At 33.2% G+C, this 25,669-nt stretch overlaps 5 protein-coding genes across 5 annotated transcripts; 4 read left to right on the top strand and 1 right to left on the bottom strand.

Annotated features, from left to right (window-relative positions):
* Positions 1 to 50: 50 nt before the first annotated feature.
* On the top strand, positions 51 to 9,331 carry LOC116123585 (polyneuridine-aldehyde esterase-like). The gene is made up of 4 exons (XM_031409331.1): positions 51 to 497; positions 4,422 to 4,495; positions 7,942 to 7,999; positions 8,907 to 9,331. Exons 1-4 carry the CDS (start codon positions 132 to 134, stop codon positions 9,192 to 9,194), a joined length of 786 nt encoding a protein of 261 aa, XP_031265191.1. The 5' UTR covers positions 51 to 131; the 3' UTR covers positions 9,195 to 9,331.
* Positions 9,332 to 10,284: 953 nt separating this feature from the next.
* LOC116123532 (polyneuridine-aldehyde esterase-like) lies at positions 10,285 to 12,082 on the top strand. The gene is made up of 3 exons (XM_031409293.1): positions 10,285 to 10,668; positions 11,196 to 11,327; positions 11,753 to 12,082. Exons 1-3 carry the CDS (start codon positions 10,303 to 10,305, stop codon positions 12,038 to 12,040), a joined length of 786 nt encoding a protein of 261 aa, XP_031265153.1. The 5' UTR covers positions 10,285 to 10,302; the 3' UTR covers positions 12,041 to 12,082.
* A 2,122-nt stretch (positions 12,083 to 14,204) lies between these two features.
* On the top strand, positions 14,205 to 15,256 carry LOC116123555 (putative inactive methylesterase 20). Its single transcript, XM_031409309.1, has 2 exons — positions 14,205 to 14,570; positions 15,074 to 15,256. The coding sequence occupies exons 1-2, from the start codon at positions 14,205 to 14,207 to the stop codon at positions 15,161 to 15,163; spliced, it is 456 nt and encodes a 151-aa protein (XP_031265169.1). The 3' UTR covers positions 15,164 to 15,256.
* Positions 15,257 to 15,482: 226 nt separating this feature from the next.
* On the top strand, positions 15,483 to 17,442 carry LOC116123534 (methylesterase 10-like). Its single transcript, XM_031409295.1, has 3 exons — positions 15,483 to 15,848; positions 16,774 to 16,905; positions 17,254 to 17,442. Exons 1-3 carry the CDS (start codon positions 15,483 to 15,485, stop codon positions 17,440 to 17,442), a joined length of 687 nt encoding a protein of 228 aa, XP_031265155.1.
* A 3,395-nt stretch (positions 17,443 to 20,837) lies between these two features.
* On the bottom strand, positions 20,838 to 21,916 carry LOC116123533 (methylesterase 1-like). The gene is made up of 3 exons (XM_031409294.1): positions 21,493 to 21,916; positions 21,230 to 21,364; positions 20,838 to 21,095 (listed from the first exon to the last, which is right to left on the bottom strand). The coding sequence occupies exons 1-3, from the start codon at positions 21,862 to 21,864 to the stop codon at positions 20,838 to 20,840; spliced, it is 765 nt and encodes a 254-aa protein (XP_031265154.1). The 5' UTR covers positions 21,865 to 21,916.
* Between the last annotated feature and the right edge of the window lie 3,753 nt (positions 21,917 to 25,669).

The raw sequence follows: 25,669 nt of genomic DNA on the forward strand, positions 1-25,669 counted from the left end.
GACTTTGATAGGGAGCAACTCAACCGGGAAAAAGAGGCTTATTAATTGACGTTAAACTTTGTGGGGCCAGTTGAGGTTTTCCAGAAGTATAAGAGTAAACCAGATGTAAAAAATAGAAAGAGTAGGAGAAGATGCAGAAAAGGGAGAAGCATTTTGTGCTAGTTCATGGAGCTTGTCATGGTGCATGGTGCTGGTACAAGGTGTCAACTCTGCTGAAATCAGCAGGTCATAAAGTTACAATGCTGGACATGGCTGCGTCTGGCAAACACCCAAAGCAGGTTCATGAGCTTCGATCACTTTTGGATTACTTGGAGCCACTGGTTGAATTCATGGCTTCTCTCCCACCAGAAGAGAGGGTAATTCTGGTGGGTCACAGCATAGGTGGTCTTAGCATATCTGATGCCATGGAAAGGTTCCCTGAGAAAGTATCTGTTGCAGTTTTCTGTGCTGCTTTTATGCCCAACCCTGATCTCAGTTTAACAACTTTAGTTGAAGAGGTACAAGATCTCTCTCTCTCTCTCTCTCTGAAAAGCTCACACGCACACACTAGACCTTGTAACTTGGAATTACTCGAGTGGAGCATGCTTTGCTCCAGCTTGTCAGGATCCATGAACTGTGGCATCTTTATATAAACATAGTATCGTTGTGTATTTAAGTTTTTCTAATTCAATCTTTTGTTTGTCTCTAGTTTTAAACTTTTGTTAGATTTCATAATTAGTTGTTATGACATTTCATATTATATTTGTGAGGGTGGCATTACAAAAAACTATTAGTTCCAGGTCAGGGATAGAATGTTTTTGACATGGGGAAGTTTATCTTTAAGATAAGAACTGAGGCAAAAAGTGAGCCCCGTGAATTCTAACGAGCATCCAATGAAATGCGAACAAGTTGTCTAACTACTCACCTTACTTTCTGGCATGGACTCTGTTAGTGCAGACTGTAGAGGCTGATTTAATGGTGTTGAATTCATGAATTGTATTGTCTGTATGTCGGGTTCTTGACTAAAGACAAAAGACGAGCTGTGGTGTATAAATGCCGATGATGTCCATGACACCCAAGTTCATTTAACTTATGTGACTTTTTTGTTTTTTCAATGCTTTAGGTAGAATCGTTCTCAAAGCAGAAACAAACAAAGATAAAAATTTCTCACTAATTGGTTTAATTCGGTGTCCTTTATAATCTCTGATGCTTTCATGTAATCTTTAGTGTAATTTTTAGGTAAGCTTTTGGATGCTTTTACATGGACGTTTTATGCTATAAGATTCGGGGCATAGTGAATAATATTAAAAATACATTGTGACAGACTGTTATAGTGTTGTTCAACTTATAAGAGGGGCCTAAAATGCAGTTCCATTCCTTTTCCGGGTATCCTATAAAAAATCAATTATCCCCTATTAGTTTAAAAAATGACAAAAATACTTTAAAAATTTACAAATACACCCCTAACAAATTTTGATTATTCATTCATTTGTGTCCAATGTAACTCATAACCTGTAATCTCTAGACAACACTTAAATTCAATCAATTCATCACAATTCACATCAAATAACTTTACCAAAATAATTCAAACAAACAACAATATAGAAAGTTAGAAACTGTCACCAACAATTATAGTATGATCACTTAATTAGTTATAATGTTATAATTAATTAAGTGATCATACTATAATGTAATGTTATAAATACTTATAATTATTTAAGTAGTTATTTAACAATAATGTAATGTTATAAATACTTATAATTATTTAAGTAGTTATTTAACAATAATGTAATGTTATAATCAATTAAATTTCTAATAATTTAATTAATTACTTATGTTTAATGTTTATAATATAATGTCATAATTAATTAAGTAATCATTTAATATTGTGTAATGTTATAATTAATTAAGTGATCATACTACAATGCAAATTGTAATGTTATAATTAATTATAATATACTTTTAAATTATAATGTAATTTATAATTAATTAAATTGTTAATTATTTAATTAAGTATTGTAATATTGTTTATAGAAGTTATAATTAATAAGTAATCATACTATAAATTTATAATGTAATGGTTATAATAATAAAATTCTATAATTCAATTAAGTATTGTGTAAATTAGTAAATACTAATGTTTATAATATAATGTCATAACAATTAAGTAATCATTAGTATTTAATTATGCAATGTTATTTAATTATATGATCATACTATAAAGATAATATAATGTAAGATGTTAATGAATTAAATAATCATACTATAAATCTATAATTTAAATTAATTAATAAATTTCTATTTAATAATATACTAATGTTATAATGGAATGTTATAATTGATTAAGTAATCATATTATAATATATAAAGGTAATGTTATATTAATTAATTTAATCGTTTAATAAGTAATGTAATAAATAATAAATTACTAATGTTTATAATGTAATGTTATAAATTCATAATAATTATGTAATAATTAATATGTAATGCTATAGTGTAAGTAAGTGGTCATAAATAATGTAATATAATAATGGTATAATTAATAGTAATTATTACATAGTAATACTTAATTAATGTTTATAATGGAATGTTTAAAGGTAATGTTATAATTAATTAAATTCTAATCATTTAATTAAGATTTGTGCTAATGTTTATATAGTAAATTATTAATATATTAATGTTTATAATATAAATATCTAATCATAATCAATTAAATAATATTAATTAGTTACTGTTATAATTAATTATATGATTATACTATAATGTAATATTATAGTGAATTAAGAATCGATAGAGTATTAATGTAATATTATAATTAATTAAATTTTATCATTTAATTAAGTAATGTAATAAATAATAATGTAGTAAATTACTATGTTATAATGTAATGTATAAATTTATAACTAATAAGTAATATAACTATGTAAACTATATTAATAAGTGATTCATATAAGTGAATGTAATAATGTTAAATTTAATTAAGTAAATTTAAACTATAATGTAATAGTTAATTAATTAAATTTCTAATAAATAATTAAATAATCATTTGTTTATAAGGAATGTTAAACAATTAAATAATCATCTAAATATGTTAGTTATAATTAATTATGTAATCATTAATCATATATAAATGAAAAATGAATAAAGAATTAAGTAACTACTAAAATAAATCTTAATATAATATTATAATTAATTGGATAATAGAATATTAATTAAAAAATCATTAATTATAATGTAGTTACAATTAATACGTAATCGTACTATAATTTATAATGTATATTGTAATTAATTAAATTTCTAATCATTTAATTAAGTATTATGCTAAATTGCTAATGTTTATATAGTAAATTAGTAATACTAATATTATAATATAATGTATAATCAATTAAGTAACCATTTAATCATGTAATGCACTAATGCAGTAAGTTATTATTAATTATGTAATCATACTATAATGTAAGTTATAGTGAATTAAGTACATACATAATAATGTAATATATAATAATTAAATTTTAATCATGTAATTAAGTTTGTACTAATGTTATAATGAATGGATAATTGATAAGTATATACTTAAATCTATAATGTAATGCTATATTAATTAAATTTCTAATTATTTAAAAGTAATATCTAAAATGTTATAATATAAGTCAATTAATAAGGTAATCAAATAATGTAATGTTATAATTAATATACTATAAATCAATTAAGTAATGTTATAAAATTATAATTAATTAAATAATCATTTACATATAATATAATGTTATAACTTATAATGATTAAGTAGATATTTAACTGGTAATTAAATTTATCATATTAATTAATTAATTGCTAATTTGCTATAGATATACTTAGAATTAGATAATTGAAGTAAATAACTCATAATATATTAAAATCAATATACTATTTTATTCAAAAATAGTTCTTTTTAACATTAAAAATTTAAAACACTTTAATTGGATCAAATTCCAATTTCACTTAATAATGAAAACTTAATATTAATATATTTATGATATATTAAAGTTTTAATATGGTTGAATTTATATGTAATAAGTATAATTGTATTAGTATATTATTTAATTAGGTATTCTAAAAATTTAATTTTTCTTTTTTAAATATATATGTAAAAATAATAGAAACCCCAATTATTCACAAATATTCATTGCAGTCTAGGTTCCAAAACAGGTTCCAAAATCGGTTCCAAACTGGGTACCCGCTATAGGTTCAAACAGGGTACCCTTTTTAGGTTCTTTTTTCAGGTTCCGATTCAGTTTCCACACACAAGAACCGAAACTGGAACCGGACCTACCCGCACAGTGTCTGTTTGGTTTAGTTTACTACAGATTTCAATTCTACCCGTACCTATGCTCACCCCTAGGCTGACAGACTGGGATAGACTTCTCTCTGATTTTTAAGGTTGATGTTTTTGGAAAATTGTACAGTACAATCGAAGAATGGATTCATATATGGATTCAACATACACATTTGAAGATGGGCCCAACAACGAGCCTACCTCGATACTCTTTTGGGCCTAACTTCATGGCATCCAAGTGTGTACCAGCTCTCCCACCTGAGGTAAGATTTGTCCCTCAATTATATAAAATACATAGTGTAATTGAACCCTAATTATTTTAGTAAAACCCCTATGAGGGTTAAAAAAAAAAAAAAAAAAAAACCCACTAACCATAGCAATTTTCCTTCCCATCCAACACAACCCTATAAAAGAGGTTGCATTGGGTAATGATGAACAGTCTGTTCATAAATTTCCGCTCCTCCTTGCCCTTTGGATGGTTAATCCTCTAATAGATTTCAAAATTATAATGACTGTATATTCATAAATTTATTCTTTATCATTATTCTAAATTTTACTCTAGAAAGTGGGGGCTATTGATAAAATGAGCGTGTTCAAAAGTCATTTTTGAAAAAAATAAATTGATTTTCTCATCTTTAGGGTTTAGGGTTTATCGAGTTTATCATAGGTAGTGCTCAATTTCCGTTATAGATCGCTTGTATGGGCCAAATGAGATCCGAGTTTTATCTTCTCATTGAAGCCCAATAGTTAAGTCTGATAAAAATTGAGATAGATGGCTTGTCGACATATCTATGAGTATCATTTTGTATTATAAAAAGAGTGGAGTATATAAATCCCCACAGAAACTTTTTGTATTCCCTTTTTTAATATTTTGAAAAATTAAATTTGAACTATATTATATTTATTCTCAAGTAATCCTCTCGTAATCTACTAGATTTTTTTTTTAGCATCACTCTTGACTGATTTGTTTTCGGGTGACTAAATTGAAGACATATCTTCCCAATGTATCCCTTTTTCTATTTTCCAGGGTATAGACTATAGTAAATTTGGAGGCAAGGACATAAAGTTGCATAGTTAGACTATATTTTATAGAGCAAAAATTTAATTGGGAGTCATTTTAAAATAAATTCTACTGTGCTTAGAGAAATAATAACTTCTCCAGGATTTGGTCAGTGACTCAGCACAAGAATCCAGAAGACATGCAGGGCAGTTATAATGAGTATTTTCGTTTGTTTGTTATAAATTGAAGCAGATAACACTGGCAGTGTTTTTAGCGAGACCTCACCGATGTTCAAAGATGTAGCACTTCCGAATGAGAGTAGCAGTGAGCAAAGAGAGAACGGATCAATTGATAGAGTTTACATTGTGTGTGACCAAGACAATATAATGAAAGAGATCTGCAGAGGTGGAGATAGAAAAGTATCCAACTGATGAGGAGGAGATGGAATGTTTATCTAGGAAATTAGGACATACATTGGAAGATCGCTCAAGGCATTAACTTGGCAACATTGCTGCTGATATTTCACTGTTATTGATCACAGAATATGAACAGTGGATGAGGTAAGTAATAATACACCTTTGTGATCGCATATTATGGAGATTGTTCTTTCATCCTGGTAAAGACATGAGAGATCATTGAGCCCTTTATATTTTTCCTAGCTTCAATATTGTTCTTCTTGTGCAGCATAGCCATAAAGGTGGTTAAAAAGTCGACGCATTCAGGAAGAATCCTTCTGAGGATTGCATGCACCTTATTTTGGGTGTAGGAGATTCTTTCTGTTGTCGATAACAATATACAGACTTTGATAGGGAGCAACTCAACCGGGAAAAAGAGGCTTATTAATGTACTCTTCTCTCTGTGGCCAGCTGTTGATTCATTAAGCAAGATTTTTTGCTTCAGTCATGCCAAAGATGCCACTACTCTAACAGACAATCAAGTGTCTAATTGAATATCTGTATGTTAAGAACTTTAGGTTGTTCATTTGTAACATGAACGTTATTTGCTATGGAACCATACGTTCCTAATCTGAAGAACACTGAGCTTTATGAGGCCAAGATAGGCTTTCTGAAGTGTGAGAGTAAACGAAATGCAAGAGATAGAGAATAGAACAGAGCAGGATTTTTTATGCTTAACTTAAGATGCCAGTCTTCTGACAGTCAATCAAATGTTTTGTTGTATATGTTGTGATATGGCATTTTTAGGCATTTCAATATTTCTTTAGAAACAAAACACACAGGATGATATTGACGTTAAACTTGTGGGGCCAGTTGAGGTTCCAGAAGTATAAGAGTAAACCAGATGTTAAAAATAGAAAGAGTAGAGGAGGAGGAGAAAAGGGCGAAGATTTTGTGCTAGTTCATGGGCTGTCATGGTGCATGGTGCTGGTACAAGGTGTAACTCTGCTGAAATCAGCAGGTCATAAAGTTACAATGCTGGACATGGCTGCGTCTGGCAAACACCCAAACAGGTTCATGAGCTTCGATCACTTTTGGATTACTTGGAGCCATGGTTGAATTCATGGTTCTCTCCACCCGAAGAGAGGGTAATTCTGGTGGGTCACAGCATAGGTGGTTTTAGCATATCTGTTGCCATGGAAAGGTTCCCTGAGAAGTATCTGTTGCAGTTTCTGTGCTGCTTTTATGCCCAACCCTGATCTCAGTTTAACAACTTTAGTTGAAGAGGTACAAGTATCTCTCTCTCTCTCTCTCTGAAAGCTCACACGCACACACTAGACCTTGTAACTTGGAAGACTTAAGGTGGAGCATGCTTTGCTGCCCATGGTCAGGATCCATGAAAGTGGCATCTTTTATAAACATAGTATCGTTGTGTGATTTTAAGTTTTTCTAAATCAATCTTTTGTGTCTCTTAGTTTTAAGTTTTGTTAGATTTCATAATTAGTTGTTATGACATTTTCTATTTGTTTGTGAGGGTGGCTTACAAAAAACATTAGTTCAAGGTCAGGGATAGAATGTTTTGACATGGGGACGTTTATCTTTAAGATAAGAAAATGAGGCAACAAGTGCGCCCCATGAATTCTAACGAGCATCCAATGAAATGCGAACAAGTTGTCTAAATACTCACCTTACTTTCTGGCATGGACTCTGGTAGTGTAAACTGGGAGGCTTATTAATGGTGTTGAATTCATGAATTGTATTGTCTGTATGTCGGGTTGACTAAAGACAAAAGACGAGCTGTGGTGTACAAATGCCGATGATCCATGACACCCAAGTTCTTAACTTAGTGACTTTTTGTTTTTTTCAATGCTTTAGGTAGATCGTTTTCGAAGCAGAAACAAACAAAGATAAAAATTTTCTCAGTAATGGTTTAATTTGGTGTCCTTTATAATCTCTGATGCTTTCATGTAATCTTTGTGTAATTTTTAGGTAACCTTTTGGATGCTTTTACATGGACGTTTTATGCTATAAGATTCGGGCATAGTGAATAATATTAAAATACATTGTGACAGACTGTTATAGTGTTGTTCAACTTATAAGAGGGGCCTACTTTCGGGCTTTGGCCCGATTTCATCACACTCTCTCTGATTTTTAAGGTGTATACTTTTTGGAAAATTGTACAGTACAATCGAAGAGTGGATTCATATATGGATTCAACATACACATTGATGATGGGCCCAACAACCAGCCTACCTCGTACTCTTTGGGCCTAACTTCATGGCATCCAAGTTGTACCAGCTCTCCCCACCTGAGGTAAGATTTGTCCTTCAATTCATAAAAAATACTAGTGTACTTGAACCCTAATTATTTTAAGTACCCCATATAAGGTTAAAAAAAAAAAAAATCCACACTCCATAGCAAATTTTCCTTCCCCATCCAACACGACCCTTTGGATGGTTAATCCTCTGAATTCAGTCTAGATTTCAAAATTATAATGAATGGATATTCATAAATTTATTCTTTTTATCATTATTCTAAAATTTTACTCTAGAAAGTGGGGGCTATTGATAAAATGAGTGTGTCCAAAAATCATTTTCGAAAAAAAGAAAAAAGGATTTTCTCTTTTTAAGGGGTTAGGGTTTATGGATTTATCATAGGTGGTGCTCAAATGGGATCGAGTTTTATCTCTCACTCGAAGCCTAATAGTTAGGGCTGATATAAAATTGAGCTAGATTGACTTGTTGGACATATCTATGAGTATCCATTTGTTATTCATTATATTTTGTTGTATAAAAAGAGTGGAGTTACTTAAATCCCCACAGAAACTCTTTGTATTCCCTTTTTTAATATTTTGAAAAATTAAATTTTAACTATTATTATAATTTATTCTCAAGTAATCCTTCTCGTAATCCTATTAGAATTATTTTTTAACATCACTCTTAACTGATTTGTTTTCGGGTGACTAAATTGAAGACATATCTTCCCAAATAGTCATCCCTTTCTTTTATTTTCCAGGCTATAGACTATAGTTAAAATTTGGAGGCAATGGACATAAAGTTGCATAGTTAGACTATATATTTTATAGAGCAAAAATTTAATTGGGAGTCATTTTAAAATTAAATTCTACTGTGCTTAGAGAAAATTAATAACTTCTCTAGGATTTGGTCATCCAGAATGACACTTGCAGGGTAGTTATTAAGTTTGTTATAAATTGAAGCAGGATTTAACACTGGCAGTGTTGTTAGCGAGACCTCACCCGATGTTCAAAGATGTAGCACTTCCGAATGAAGTAGTAGCAGTGAGCAAAGAGAGATACGGATCAATTGATAGAGTTTACATTGTGTGTGACCAAGACAATATAATGAAAGAAGATCTGCAGAGGTGGATAATAGAAAAGTATCCAACTGATGAGGAGATGGTGATCTCTGGTTCTGATCATATGCCTATGGTTTCCAAACCCAAGGAGCTGTTCACTTGCCTCCAAGAGATTGCAGATAAATTTACCTAAATTTGTTCTTCATATAGCTGAAACTTGTTCTGCTTTTGCAAATGACCAGAGTCATGTTGGCAAATGTTGAAAATCAGATACATTATATGATTTCTTCCTAATTGGTTAAATGGTTGGTTTATTTGACATATTTGGTCTATATATATAATTTCGACTTATTTAAATGATTAAACATTATTGACCTAGAGGGATGGTTAGGGTAATTTTTATTTTTTCAATTCTTGTTAAAATAAATTATTTAAATTTTAAATATTATGGCTTTGATGGATTGCCGAAAATATATTGATGGGCATTAATCCAACTCAAAAAACAGAACAATAATAGTTCCTGAGAACAAAACTAAAGGAAACTTGAGCAAGGTAAAATCACCAATATACTCAAAACAGATCTCTAATATGCACTCATAAACTTAACAATTCAATGTTCAAGGCAGGGACACCCAAAAACCATGTAAGCTATCAACAAAAATATAAATTCCGAGAAGAAAATACACACAAAGGATGTAGATGCTAGAATTATCTCTGGGTGGTCGAGTAGTTCGATAGGGACTCTTGGGTGTATTACTCATGAGATCTTGATTTCGAGTACCTTTTTTATTGCTAATAGGGATAACCATTGGAGCTCTTACCCGATTAGTAGTTTCAGGATTACCTGATTAGTAGTTTCAGGGTGTCGGGGATTAGTTGAGAAGTATATAAGTTAACCTAAACACCCCCAGTTATCCCAAAAAAAAAAAAAGCTTGTACATTTGCTTAATTTGATTTTCTCAATCGAGTTTACAAGCTTCATATCTTTAGGCAAATGGAAAAGTAAGACAATGGCCTCTCTTTTTCTCGTTAGTCAATGAATATCATTCTTTACGCACAAGACGCCACAATTTCAGCGGCCAATCCAATATATGAACCAAATGCTTAAGGTTGAAAATGAGTGTGACAGATATGGCATCTTTTAGGTTTTCCCACACTTCTTGTTTGATATGTATAATAAGTATATAACATGACATTTGCAACGAACAACCTAAACTGGAAACACGCAACTTTGTAGGGCCAGTTAATGTTTTACTCAATTATAAAACTATGATCGATGCAAGGGACAGAAATTATGAGTTATGGGGAGCAAGGAGAAACATTTTGTGCTAGTTCATGGAGCTTGTCATGGAGCATGGTGTTGGTATAAGGTGTCAACTCTGCTCGAATCATCAGGTCATAAGGTTACGGTTCTGGACATGGCTGCGTCTGGAAAACATCCAAAACAGGTTGATGAGGTAGGATCACTTTGGGATTACTTTGAGCCTTTGATGGAATTCATGGCATCTCTCCCACAAGAGGAGAAGGTGATTCTGGTGGGACATAGCTTTGGCGGTCTTGGCATATCTGCTGCCATGGAAAGGTTCCCTGAGAAAGTCACTGTTGCAGTTTTCTGTACTGCTTTGATGCCCAGCCCTCATCTCAGTATAACAACTTTTTTTGAAGAGGTACGCCAATTCTCTTTTACTCTGTTCCTCACAACCTCACACGAATACACTAGATTATTGATTAAAGCCATTTTTGTGACGGGGCTCAATGTTATTTTTGATACAATAGGGGGATTAGAAAAAGTTTCCCCTTATATAATTACATATGTCAAAGTGTTTATAGGGAAAAAATAATTAACTGTAGGTTTTTAATTTATGTAAAGTGTTTAGGAAGTCTAAAAAAAGGATATATTTATGATTATAAGAAGTTAAATATATATCAGAGTAAATAGAAGCAGCGCTTTAGGTTATTTTTAAGCCTAGTTTCGATCCATTTCACTCTGATTTTGGAAGAGTGTATTGAACTTTGAATGATTTGATTGCGCTGACTGAGATAAAGAGGTTAGAACTGAATAGCATTTTTCTTCTGGTAAACTACTAGTCCTATCCTGTATTTGTCTGGTTTGTTAATTTGCTCCTTCTAACTCTTTATGATTTGAAGTTAATATGAGCAATTGGTGAGTGAGCTCTTTTGAAAAACGATGCAGTATGGTAGAAGAGTGAATTCGTATATGGACTCCCTCTTCACATTTAATGATGGACCCAACAACCAACCAACCTGCATTCTCTTTGGTCCTAACTTCATGGCATCCAACTTATATCACCTCTCTCCACCTCAGGTAACTTTTCTTTCTAATTCACACATTTTACAATTAGTCCTTGATGTAGGACAACATCCGTCTATTTCATCATTTTGATGGGGCTTATTGACATTCAAGTGAAGGTTAATAACATCTCGGTCCTTTGAGCTTATAAGGTGTTCAATGGATCATAGAGATTAGTTGAGATGCATGTAAGCTCGTCTAGACACCTGGTTTACCAGAAAAAAAAAAAATAATAACAACATCCCTCTCTTAGGTTGAACCCCATTTTTATATTGATTTGGGTGCACTGGGCCAGAGTTTTATTTTCTAATTTTTACATTGATTGGCTTGTTTGACATAGCTATGATATTTGCTGGTTCAACTGAATCCTAGTTTGAGTTTTGAGTATGAGTGGACAGTTAGGTAATGTATCTTTGTGTTTGTCTAATGAATTGAAGCAGGATTTAACACTAGCAGTGTTGTTGGCGAGACCTCACCCTATATTTAATGATGTATCATCGAGGAATGAAGCAGCAGCAGTGACCAAAGAGAAATATGGATCAGTCCATCGAGTTTACATTGTGTGCGACCAAGACAAGATATTGACACAAGATATGCAAAGTTGGACCATCGAAAAGTATCCAACGGATGAGGTGAAGGTGATCTCCGGTTCTGATCATATGCCCATGTTCTCCAAGCCCAAAGAATTGTTCTGTTGCCTCCTAGAGATTGCTGATAAATATGACTAAATTTATTTTTATAGTTGAAACTTGTTACGGTTTGCAAACGACCAAGAGTGACTTTTATAGATTTCAAAATTATAATGACTGTATATTCATAAATTTATTCTTTTTATCATTATTCTAAAATTTTACTCTAGAAAGTGGGGGCTATTGATAAAATGAGCGTGTTCAAAAGTCATTTTTGAAAAAAATAAATTGATTTTCTCATCTTTAGGGTTTAGGGTTTATCGGATTTATCATAGGTAGTGCTCAATTTCCGTTATAGATCTGCTTGTTATGGGCCAAATGAGATCCGAGTTTTATCTTCTCACTTGAAGCCCAATAGTTAAGTCTGATATAAAATTGAGATAGATTGGCTTGTTCGACATATCTATGAGTATCATTTTGTTATATAAAAAGAGTGGAGTTATATAAATCCCCACAGAAACTTTTTGTATTCCCTTTTTTTAATATTTTGAAAAATTAAATTTGAACTATATTATAATTTATTCTCAAGTAATCCTTCTCGTAATCTTACTAGAATTTTTTTTTTTAGCATCACTCTTGACTGATTTGTTTTCGGGTGACTAAATTGAAGACATATCTTCCCAAATAGTCATCCCTTTCTTCTATTTTCCAGGGTATAGACTATAGTTAAAATTTGGAGGCAATGGACATAAAGTTGCATAGTTAGACTATATTTTATAGAGCAAAAATTTAATTGGGAGTCATTTTAAAATTAAATTCTACTGTGCTTAGAGAAAATTAATAACTTCTCCAGGATTTGGTCAGTGACTCAGCACAAGAATCCAGAATGACACTTGCAGGGCAGTTACTAATGAGTATTTTCGTTTGTTTGTTATAAATTGAAGCAGGATTTAACACTGGCAGTGTTGTTAGCGAGACCTCACCCGATGTTCAAAGATGTAGCACTTCCGAATGAAGTAGTAGCAGTGAGCAAAGAGAGATACGGATCAATTGATAGAGTTTACATTGTGTGTGACCAAGACAATATAATGAAAGAAGATCTGCAGAGGTGGATGATAGAAAAGTATCCAACTGATGAGGAGATGGTGATCTCTGGTTCTGATCATATGCCTATGGTTTCCAAACCCAAGGAGCTGTTCACTTGCCTCCAAGAGATTGCAGATAAATTTACCTAAATTTGTTCTTCATATAGCTGAAACTTGTTCTCTTTTGCAAACGACCAGAGTCATGTTGGCAAATGTTGAAAAGCAGATACATTATATGATTTCTTCCTAGTTGGCTAAATGGTTGGTTTATTTGACATAAATTTCGACTTATTTAAATGATTAAACATTGTTGACCTAGAGGGATGGTTAGGGTAATTTTTATTTTTTCAATTCTTGTTAAAATAAATTATTTAAATTTTAACTATTATGGCTTTGATGGATTGCTGAAAATATATTGATGGGCATTAATCCAACTCAAAAAACAGAGCAATAATAGTTCCTGAGAAAAAAACTAAAGGAAACTTGAGCAAGGTAAAATCACCAATATACTCAAAACAGATCTCTAATGTGCACTTATAAACTTAACAATTCAATGTTCAAGGCAGGGACACCCAAAAACCATGTAAGCTATCAACAGAAATATAAATTCCGAGAAGAGAATACACGTGAAAGATGTAGATGCTAGAACTATCTCTGAGTGGTCAAGTAGTTCCCTATCACTTTGGTTACTGATAGGAATAACCACTAGAACTTTTACCCAATAAGTAGTTTTAGGGTCTTGGAGGATTAGTTGGGAAGTATATAAGTTAACCCAAACACCCCAGTTATTCCAAAAAAAAAAAAAAAAAAAAAAAAGCAGCTTGTACAATTGCTTAATTTGATTTTCTCAATCGAGTTCACAAGCTTCGTATCTTTAATTGGGCAAATGGAAAAGTAAGACAATGGCCTCTCTTTTTCGCGTTAGTAAATGAATATCATTCTTTACGCACACGACGCCACAATTTCAGCGGCCAATCCAATATATGAACCAAATGCTTAAGGTTGAAAATGAGTGTGAGAGATATGACATCCACGTCTTGTTTGATATGTATAACAAGTATATAACATGACATTTGCAACGTACAACCTAAACTGGAAACACGTAACTTTGTAGGGCCAGTTAATGTTTTACTCAATTATAAAACTATGATCGATGCAAGGGACAGAAATTATGAGTTATGGGGAACAAGGAGAAACATTTTGTGCTAGTTCATGGAGCTGGTCATGGAGCATGGTGTTGGTATAAGGTGTCAACTCTGCTCGAATCATCAGGTCATAAGGTTACGGTTCTGGACATGGCTGCGTCTGGAAAACATCCAAAACAGGTTGATGAAGTAGGATCACTTTGGAATTACTTTGAGCCTTTGATGGAATTCATGGCATCTCTCCCACAAGAGGAGAGGGTGATTCTGGTGGGACATAGCTTTGGCGGTCTTGGCATATCTGCTGCCACGGAAAGGTTCCCTGAGAAAGTCACTGTTGCAGTTTTCTGTACTGCTTTGATGCCCAGCCCTCATCTCAGTATAACAACTTTTTTTGAAGAGGTACGCCAATTCTCTCTTACTCTGTTCCTCGCAACCTCACACGAACACACTAGATTATTGATTAAAGCCATTTTTGTGACGGGGCTCAATGCTATTTTTGATGCAATAGGGGATTTAGATAAAATTTCCCCTTATATAATTACATGTGTCAAAGTGTTTATAAGGAAAAAATAATTAATTGTAGGTTTTTAATTTATGTAAAGTGTTTAGGAAGTCTAAAAAAAGGATATATTTATGATTATAAGAAGTTAAATATCTATCAGAGTAAATAGAAGCAGCGTTTTAGGTTATTTTTAAGCCTAGTTTCGATCCATTTTACTCTGATTTTGGAAGAGTGTATTGAACTTTGAATGATTTGATTGCGCTGACTGAGATAAAGAGGTTAGAACTGAATAGCATTTTTCTTCTGGTAAGCGACTAATCCTTTCCTGTATTTGTCTGATTTGTTAATTTGCTCCTTATAACTCTTTATGATTTGAAGTTAATATGAGCAATTGGTGAAGTTGATCTCCGGTTCTGACCATATGCCTATGTTCTCCAGGCCCAAAGAATTGTTCTGTTGCCTCCTAGAGATTGCTGATAAATATGACTAAATTTATTTTTATAGTTGAAACTTGTTACGGTTTGCAAACGACCAAGAGTGACTTTGGTGTAAACGTTAAATAATTGCTAGAAATGAAGAAAATCAAAAGTTGAAACATATTTAACTAGATTATTTAAATTGGTTTGTTGTTGGTGAAGTGGTTTGCTCGATTTTCTTAATCAAAGTGAGCGGCGTTTGACTATACTATTTTATTGAAAATGGGTGAGATATCACGTCTTAACACTAAATTAAACTTTGTGATGCCAATATAAAGATATTTCCCAAGTATAAGAGTAAACCAGATGGAAGAGATAGAAATAGTAGCAGAGATGGAGAAGAAAGAGAAGCATTTTGTGTTGGTTCATGGAGCTTGTCATGGAGCATGGTGTTGTTACAAGGTGGTAACTCTGCTCAAGTCATCAGGTCATAAAGTTACAACTTTAGACCTGGCTGCGTGTGGCACACATCCAAACCAATATCACCAGGTACCTTCAGCTGCTAATTATATTGAGCCTTTGATGGAATTCATGGCATCTCTCCCACCAGAAGAGAGGGTCGTTCTGGTGGGACACAGCTTGGGTGGTCTTAGTATATCTGTTGCCATGGAAAGGTTCCCTCAGAAAGTCTCCGTTGCAGTTTTTTGTACTGCTTTTATGCCAAGCCCTGATCTCAGTTTAACAACTTTGTTTGAAGAGGTAAACAATCTTTTTCTTTTTCTAACAAAATAACACGTACACAATAGACTTGGATGTGCTCAAGCTCAAGAACCATCAACTGTGGTTTTTTTTTTTTTTTTTTTTTCTTTGCTATTGCTCTCAGAAAAAAAACTTTGCACATTTTTCATTTAAAAGATTTTTTGCAGTTGACTTTTAATTATTATAAATTTGACTCTTTTTTTATTTCATATTATGGTTGTGAGAGTCAAGGATTAGTTCAATGTTAGGGGTAGAAGCTCTCATACATAGGGCTTTACATCTTTAAGAGAAGTAACTGTAGCAAAAGCGACCAACCATGAAATGGCCCATGAATTTTAAAGAGCAAATCCTTCCATCATTTTGTGATCTTTATAAATATGTAATTAGATTATTTTCTGTGTATGGTGTTTGTTGTCATAGGTTTTTACTGTAGAGGATCGTGCCGTATTATATGGTGGATCTTGTGAAGAACGACTATGATAAAAGTTCATTTAACTTATTTGACCATTTTCTTTTTGAATGGTTTTTAAAGAACAAAAAATCAAATATTTTACAATTCATTTAATTCGAGATCCATATAATTGGTGACTTTTTGTGATCTGTAATATAAACCAGTTTTAATTGTATCAGAGGCTCCATGAATGTACTTAAGTCCATATAATATTGATTGACTTGAACTTGGACTTGGACTTGGACTTGACTGTAACTCAGATTTTGAGATCAATTTTTAGTTGAAGGGAAAACTGTATGTACTACTTAAGAGTAAGGCTAGCAGGGTTAATGAGTACAGTTTAGCTGATAAGATAAAAAAATCAAATCATTTGTATCATAAATAGATTAGTTTGAGATGAGATAATTTTGTGGTATTCTGTGGCATTTTTATATTTTACACTGATTTAAACACTGTACTTCTAAAATCACACAGTACACTGGAAGAGTAGATTCCTATGTGGACTCGGTATACACGTTCGATGCTGGGACAGACAATCACCCTACCTCCATACTTTGTGGGCCTAACTTCATGGCATCCAAGTTGTATCAGCTCTCCCCACCTCAGGTAACATTTCAGAAACGATCAGACCAGGCTTAAAGGTTATTCCCAGCCCATTTTCCTGATAATTTGAAACTGAAATCCAACCCTGCCATTACTGGGATGCAGGTTAAATATAACTTTTGGCCATGCGGCTGCCCATGAGGGGTTTGGAATCTCAGACATTGTGGGAGCAAACCACAAGTTTGACCATCCAGTTAAAACCTCATGGGTGATCTGGATGCCCTTGTTTGACCTTTTTTTTTTTTTTTTTTTTAAATTATGAGAATCTCAAATTGTTTATTTCTACAATGTAAAATTGTGAAGTAGTGTAACTAATGTATTTCTGTGTTTGTGATAATTAAATTGAAGCAGGATTTAACACTTGCAGTGTCATTAGTGCGACCTCACCCCATGTTAACTGCTGTAGAATGGAATAAAGTGGCAGCAGTGACCAAAGAGAAATATGGATCAGTCGATAGTGTTTACATTGTGTGCGACCAAGACAATATTTTAAAACAAGATTTGCAAAGATGGATGATACAAAAGTATCCAACCAAGTAGGTGAAGCTCATCTCTGGTTCTGATCACATGCTCATGTTTTCAAAACCCAAGGAGTTGTGTTGTTGTCTCCAAGAGATTATAGATAAATACACCTAAATCTGTTCTTATGCCTGAAACTTGTTACCGCTTTTGCAGATATTACAAACTTATTGACCTACATTACTTGATTGCTTCATTGTTGGTTAAGTGGTTCCTTTGATACAGGGACAAACCTAAGAACTAATATAATATAAAGCAAAGGAAAAGCAAACGAAGGAGTCAAATCTAGAAACATTAATACAAATCCTAAGGGATTCAAGCAAAATATCAAACTAAATTAATGAAAAACAAATTTTGAGTGGGGTCACCAGTCCCCACTCATCATAACATGGTTATGTATCAACTTATGTAATTTATTTTATAACTTATTACACTTTTCGTTTATATAACAACATTTGAATCAAACAGAAAAAAACCAAAACAATATATATATATATATATATATTATATATATATATATATATATATATATATATATATATAAAGAATTAGAGTAATTATTAATGTAGAAAATGTTATGAAAATAAGAGAATGTCATGAAGATTTAGAGAATTTTTTTTAAGAAATCCTTTCTTAATTCCTGTTTGGTTCTCTTTTCTATATTCTAAATGGGTTTTTATAGTTGATTTTTTTTTTTTTTAAATGTTTTTATCTTCTTTATTAGTATATTAGATGCGGTTTTATTTCTTTTATTTTATGCAGCTCCTTCAATGTTTTACTCGAACTTATATAAATAAAACAGGAACGGGATGGAAGGTAAAAAAATAATAGTAGGAGATGGAGAAACAATTTGTTCTGGTTCATGGAGCCTGACATGGGGCATGGTGTTGGTACAAGGTTCTAACTCTGCAAAAATCATCAGGTCATAAAGTTAAAGCTTTAGACCTGGCAGCCAGTGGCACACACCCAAAGCAATTTCAGGAGCTTTGTTCTTTTTCAGATTACTTTGAGCCATTGATGGATTCATGACATCTCTAGCAGAAGAGGAAAGGGTGATTCTGGTAGGGCATAGCATGGGTATTGTTGATGCTTGATTTTGATACTAACGACTCACACGTGTAAAATGTTAAACGGGTTTGGAAGTTATACGTGATATGGAAATATGTAGCAAGAGAGGAAATAAAAGACGGTTTTTAAAGTGGTTCGGATGATCAAAAGCGATTCCTACGTCCACTGTAATTGTATTAATAGATGGTTACAGTCAGGTCGCATGTAATGAACTAAGTTACAATTTAGAGAGAAAATAGAGAGAGAGAGAGAGAGAGTATGTTGTTTAAGACTAAAAATAAGTCAATCCCGTAAATGAGAGAGGAACCCTCTATCTATAGTGGGATGATTCAAGGTAATAATTATGAGTCTGCAGTCCGGTAGGTGGGGTATAATTCCTAACCCGCTTCCCATTGATTGCATGTTTGCATGAGAGATATTCTTAAATTGCATAGGGCTTGGGTAGGTGAACGATTTCTAGCCACTCGCAAGCTTGACATTCACTTGCTGCATTGATGAGAATCATACCTCTTCCATCATTTTCGTCGTTGCATGATGTGATAACGTTTAGACGGCACAAAACCTTTGAATTATGATTGACTCTTACTGACAAGAGTCCATATCAGTCCTGACTTTTTAGACATGACAGGTATATTCAGCATAGCTGCTGCCATGGAAAGGTTCCCTCACAAAGTCTCTGTTTTATGCCTAACCTAAGTCTTACAACTCTAACTCAAGAGGTACTTCTACCTATTCATCTCTTTTATTATCACAACACCATCACACATCCTATCAAGCTTATTGTCCGTGAACACTATAGATTCCATTTCTTATATATTCAAACGTTAGCAGCTAAGTGTCTAATATAATACACTGTGCTGCAAAGTTTAATTATATAGACATACCTTAACTCACTATATCAATATTATATAATTTATCATTTATAGTATAAAAATAATTTACATTGAGATAATAATCATAATGAAGAAAAAATTCGAGGGGACTTGAAAATGTATATTATATTTAATAAATCTAAAGATTAGATGTTTTGTTCTTGTATTATTGGGAAGAAGAGTGCAGTCGCAGCTTGTGGGCTTGACAAACAGCCGGAATTTTTGTTTTTTAGGATAAGACAAACAGCCGACATCTTTCCTCTTTGGGCCTAACTTCATGTCATCGAAGTTCTACCAGCTGTCCCCAACTCGGGCAAGCCTCTTTTGTTCACTTCTTCAAATTCTGCCGTTGGAAAAAAATCATACTAACTGGGTCCACTCTGGTTAAGCTAAGCTTTGAATAGTTTTTTTTTTTTTTTTTTTTTTTTTTTTTAAACTTTTTATAATAATCAGGATATTTTGGTCGTTTACGCACAACTCATTAATCTCTGAGATTTATTGAATATTTTATAAGTATAAACCTAAAGAAACAGGTAACTACAATTTATTGTGATAGGTGACTCAAGATTTTAACTAAGAACTCAACGAATAGAACAAACCTTCTTAATCGTTAGACCAATCTCTTGGGTTTAAGATTTGATAGTTTATCCAATATGATAAGCGCCAATCTTTTGGAGTTAATTTTTGAATAGTTTGTCTAATATGATTAAGCTCTGCCAATTCTATAAATCAACCGAAATCATGAATGGATGTTGTGAGTAAAGTTAGAGGCCATTGTTTATAATATATAACCCTTTTTTAATATATTTTATCATATAAAAATTTATTTCGAAAACCTTCTTTTTAAGGTCCTACATTAAATTTCACATAACCCTATCAAAGCATTCTGTTTCCTTCAATCCCATCTCTTTTAATAAAAATCATTCACTTATTTGGCAAGAAGAATTGGTTTGTCTTATTGCCAGAAGACAATCTTACCGGTTAGCAGCAAATTTTGTAACTTGAAAACAGTGGAAGTACCTTTTCTACCTGTGACAACTTAATTTGTCGAGTCAAGCATAATTATGCAAAAGACTGCCGGCGCTGAGAACGAAGATTATTGTTGAATTTTAGATATTCGACATTATTGGTAGTTCTTCTACGTCTCATATAACGGTGGAGATATGAATTTGCAGGAGATTTGAAAAGGGTTTTATTGTAGTAAAAAAATTATGTGCATGCTCAACCACTGTATTAAGCGAATGGGCAGTCTCCAGCCGCCTACTTATCTGTTTTGTTTTAATCTACAAGTTAAAAAATTTATTAGAGACTTTGGTTTACTGCATAAATAGCATAATATCATCACACACTGAAACCCCTAGTTGAAACGATATTCCACCACAAATTCCCCAGCCATTGTCACCAGAGTCGGTAACCTTTACCACAATCATGGAGATGTTCCCGTGACCCATGTCAAGCATGTTTATTTCGCTATCTCTAAGAGACAGTGAGTGAGTTCTTGGGGTTGGAAAACATCGCCATATGATCTGCACCCTTAATCTCCATCACCTCTTTGACAGGATAGTTTTCGATCATCCAGTGCTGGAACTCCTTTAGGATCCCCATATCCTCCTCGCATACTATATATACTCGCGCAATTGATCCATACCCCTCGCTCGAGAAGTTTTTGGACTTTGCCAAGTCGTCTACAAATAGTGATCCTGGCCTAATTAACGTCTTCGCTAGCTCCAGATCCTTCAAAATATATTTTTAATTATATAATACAATTCAGGCATAATTTAATTGTCATCGATATTTTATTGTAAGGTTGAGGAGGGAGAGAGAGAGAGAGAGAGAGAGAGAGAGAGAGAGAGAGAGAGATGGCTAACCTCAACAGGGCTCAACTGATAGAGCTTGAATTTCAAGAACTCGCGGCCGAAGAACATTGACAGGAGAGATGGTTTTGTGTGAAAGGGGGAAAATTGAGTGTCCATCCAAGTTTCTGCTGGTGTTCTCTCGACAAACTTTTCAAAATATAAAAAGATAATAAGACTTCCGATCATAGATATGTACACAGAAATGAGATTTAGGAGCTAATCTTTTTAAAGCATAAACATGTGGAGCTAATTCATTGAAGTAGTTGAGAACGTACCTGGTCCAAGATATAAGATGGATTGTGGTTGGTGTCTGGCATGAAAGCTGTTAAGAAAACAGCGACAGAAATCTTTGCTGGGAATTTGTCCATTGCTAAAGCCAAATTCAAGCCTCCTAGGCTGTGACCAACAAGTATGATCTTTTCACCAGGTGGAAGAGAGGCCAAAATCTCCAACAAAGGCTCAGTGTAGTCATAAAATGAAAGAACTTCATGGATGGACTTCATGTTGATGCCAGAGGCAGCAAGGTCAAGCGCCGTGACCCGGTGACCAGCAGCCTCCAACCGTGGTTTGACTCTGTACCAGCTCCAAGCTCCGTGGTTTGCCCCATGCACTAGAACAAAATGTTTTTGTTTCACCGTCTCAGCCATTTTCTTTCTTTGCAGTGTTTCAGTAGTGTTCTGTGATTGATTTATAAAATTATGTGAGATGTTATATGGGCAACAAGATCAATTTACAGCTTGTGATAGGGTCCTACTCCTACCTCTAATAATGCAAGTAGAGTAAACGACATATTTCCACCCAAGGTTTGACGGAATTCTAAGTTGGTATCCCAAGTTTCATTTATTCCAGATTCCCACTCTTAAAATAACAATGTTAACAATTTTTAGGATAGTGAGAATGTAATTACCATAATACCCTTAACCCTAAATTAATAAATTATGTTTTAACCCCTAAATTACTAAAATTATAAATTAACCATCTTATTATGAAATTACTTCAATTACACCCTCAGTGACTGCGCACAGTCTCGGTTTTCACTGGATCTGGGCTGTTTTCGATGGCGGCGAACCCCCTGCTCACCTCCATCACCTTCTCCATCATCCGTTGTCCAAAACCCCTCTGGTTCCCAACTCATTGGGCCCTCCAATCGCCAGTGTCGTCAGGCTTTTGTCGTTCTTCGCTGGATTCCGATCGATTTCGGCCACGAAAATTCAATTGGACATTACTACTGCAATCAGCGTCTCCAAATCTACAAAACCCTAATGTCCCTAGCAACCGTTTAGTGGTCATTCGCCGGTGGAGACCGACGAAAACCAATCACATGTGGCAGTTGTCGTGGTTGGCGATCGGCGAGTGATGGGGGATTGTGAAGGGTAGGGTTTTATAGAGGGGAGGATGAGGGTTCGAATGGTGGTGACAAGGGTGATTTTGGGTGGAAGAAACGCTAGAAAAGGGTGAAAAATGGCGGCAGTGATGTTGGCTAACGTGCGTCGGAGCTTTGTTAGGGGCGGCGATCTGCTAATGTGCGTCTCCTCTGTAAAATGACCAATTTACCCCTGAACCGTTATATCTAACCATTTTCCGTTACTTTAAGGGTGGGAATATAAAATAAATGGAACTTGGGATACTAACTAGGATTTCGTCAAACCTTGGGTGGGAATATGCCGTTTACTCATCCAAGTAAAACAAACTTTTCTTTCTCATAGTGCACACGTTATATAACAAAAATGTATTTTGATTAAAATCGATGATAACTTTACAAATTGAAAATTCCATCTATGAAAGTCTAAGGTCATATTAGAAAAAGGTAATGGTGACAATTTAGAAGTCAAAACAAGTATGATGACGATGTAGATTAACGTCTTTTGCTTTTTGTTTTGTTCCTTCCGCCACTAAATGTCGTTACTTCTTTTAAGAATTTTTTTTTTTTTTTTAATAACATAATGCTTGATTGCTTTCAACGTTTTCCATTATATATTCCTTTTAAGTTATTTGAAATAGGTTTTGATTAATACTAATCAGAGTTTCGATAGGTTGTGTGGATGGGTGGACTGTTTTAGTCGCTTCAGGCACTATACCTGTGACATTATTGATGGAATTTGGGTTGGCCTGTGGTAAGTAACTTTATATGGAAAATAGTGAAACCTATAAACTCAGTCAATATTAATGTAGTAGGATTTCTACTAGAGTTTATCCACTGATTATTAAGTCCGGCTTGACTAATTCGTGGGTCCTACTTATTAGAGTGGCAGTATTTGTTATGCAGTTGGACACAAAGTATTCCACTTTCCCTCAATTTCGATGGTTGCATTATCATCTGGAGTCTGGAGAGAGCGGAGCACCTATATGAAGCTTGAGCCGTCGCTGGGGCATACCATCACGTCATTGTTTCAATAATTATATATAGGCTAACAGCTAACTAGTAAATGTGTATGTGATAGTGGAGGACATGAATTCAATTGATATGATATTTTATTCAAATAATTTATTCTTGTTCAATTCCATAAGCAATAATAGAAATGCCAGCTCAGTTCCATGCCTTTGTAACAACTTAATGCTTCAGTTTGTTGCACGTTTATATTTTATGTTACTATATATTGATACAGTATTTGATGCGGCGCCATATCCTTCCATAAATTAATAAGACAATGACATTTGGTGTGTTTGATTTATTATGTGGGGTACGCCTTTTTGTAAAAGTTGAGTTGAGTGGATATTACGAGATAGAATTTAAAAATTAACAAAAATATTTTCTAGGTTTGTTAATATAGTTAAACAGTCCTATAATAAAAAAATTTAAAAATTAACAAAAACACCTTCACCTACTCATTAAATGCCGGTAGCCAGCCACCACTGTTGGAGGGTGGCCGACAGTCGTTATACTGGCACATGATTGACTGGATTTGATCGATCATGTGTCGATATGACCTTTTTCGGCTAGATCTATTGTGAATCTGGTCACGTTTGGTCATCAATGATGATCATATCTTGGCAGTCGTTGACAACCATCCACAGCCAAAGATCTGGCCTTTTTCCGGTCAGACTCACAGTAGACTGGCTAGAAAAGGCTAAATCGACGCACTACCTACCAAATCCAACCGGTAGTGCGTCATTACACCAAATTTCGGCTACCTTCTGACAGTAGTGGCCAGAATCTGGCAAATGTGGGTGGGTGGGGGTGTTTTTATCAATTTTTAAACTTTTTTTGTTGGGAGTGTTTAGTTAAATTAACAAACATAGGGGGTTTAAAATAGTTGAATAAAATTGAATTGGATTTTCATAATAGAAAAACAAATATGTATTTTGAATAGGGTAAGATAGAAATAAAGAAACAAACATAAAAGATTTCGAAGCAATATTTGTTTACTATAAATTAATAAGGCAATAATATTATTATTCAAACATTTTATTTATATATTTTTTTTATAATACTACATTTACAAAGATTGTATGCAAAATTTTACATACAAAGTGACGTAATTGAATATAAAATATCAAGTAAATAAATACACATTAAATGATATTTAAGGAGACATCATTTTGTAGGCAAGACTTTGTATATATAGTGTTACTCTTTCTTTTTTATATTTTAACACTTATTTTGAGAGATTTATCTTTTAATCTAAAAAGCCTTTTTTGTCATTTTTGTTTAAAGTTATTTTAATTAAAATACCCTTATATGATTAATATTGTTTTAAATAAAATATTTGGAATATTGCTTAACTTTTTTGACATTTTTAATTATCACTTAATTTTATGTAGTTAGTATAAAAATGCACTAGGGTTGGTAACAATAATCCATTTTAGGTTTGGTGGAACAATAATGCAAAATCTCCGGAGGTCTAATTCTCCTAAATAGAAATTTAAGGTGATAAAATAAATCATGAATAAACCGAAAATATTCATTAAATCATAATGTCCAACTAATTTTAAGAGTTTTGTCTTATTTCTTAAATTTCAAGTGACTTTTTTATTTTATGTAATTAAACCTCAGAGTTGAATTATCTTCATTAAGAGATTATCCAGGGTAATAAATTTGTCCTTAACTGTTAGTGAACCAAAACTATAGATACGAATTTTTTTTTTTGATTATGTGAGGTTAATGGAAAACCCTATGCAACAACTTCAAAGATGTTAACTATCATTGGGTGGCTGAGTGGAGCAAAAGGGACCTTTGAGTGTATTATTCAAGAGATCTTGAGTTCGATTCTTCTTGGTTGCTATTATTGGAGGGTTTATCTAGTCATTAACTTTATAATTTTGGAAGATTAGTCGAAGAAAAAAAATCTTTTAAGAAGTTTATGTGAAAATATGCCATTTTGGAAACCGGTGTAAAATAATAATTTAAATTTAACATATTTCAAGTCCATGTAAAATTAATGAAAACTGATGTAGAGAATAGAGTCAAGAGACCTCAACATTGACATTGAAAAAATGAATACATAATATAGT

This window comes from Pistacia vera, unplaced genomic scaffold (genome assembly GCF_008641045.1).
Source record: "Pistacia vera cultivar Batoury unplaced genomic scaffold, PisVer_v2 Contig143, whole genome shotgun sequence".
NCBI lineage: Eukaryota > Viridiplantae > Streptophyta > Magnoliopsida > Sapindales > Anacardiaceae > Pistacia > Pistacia vera.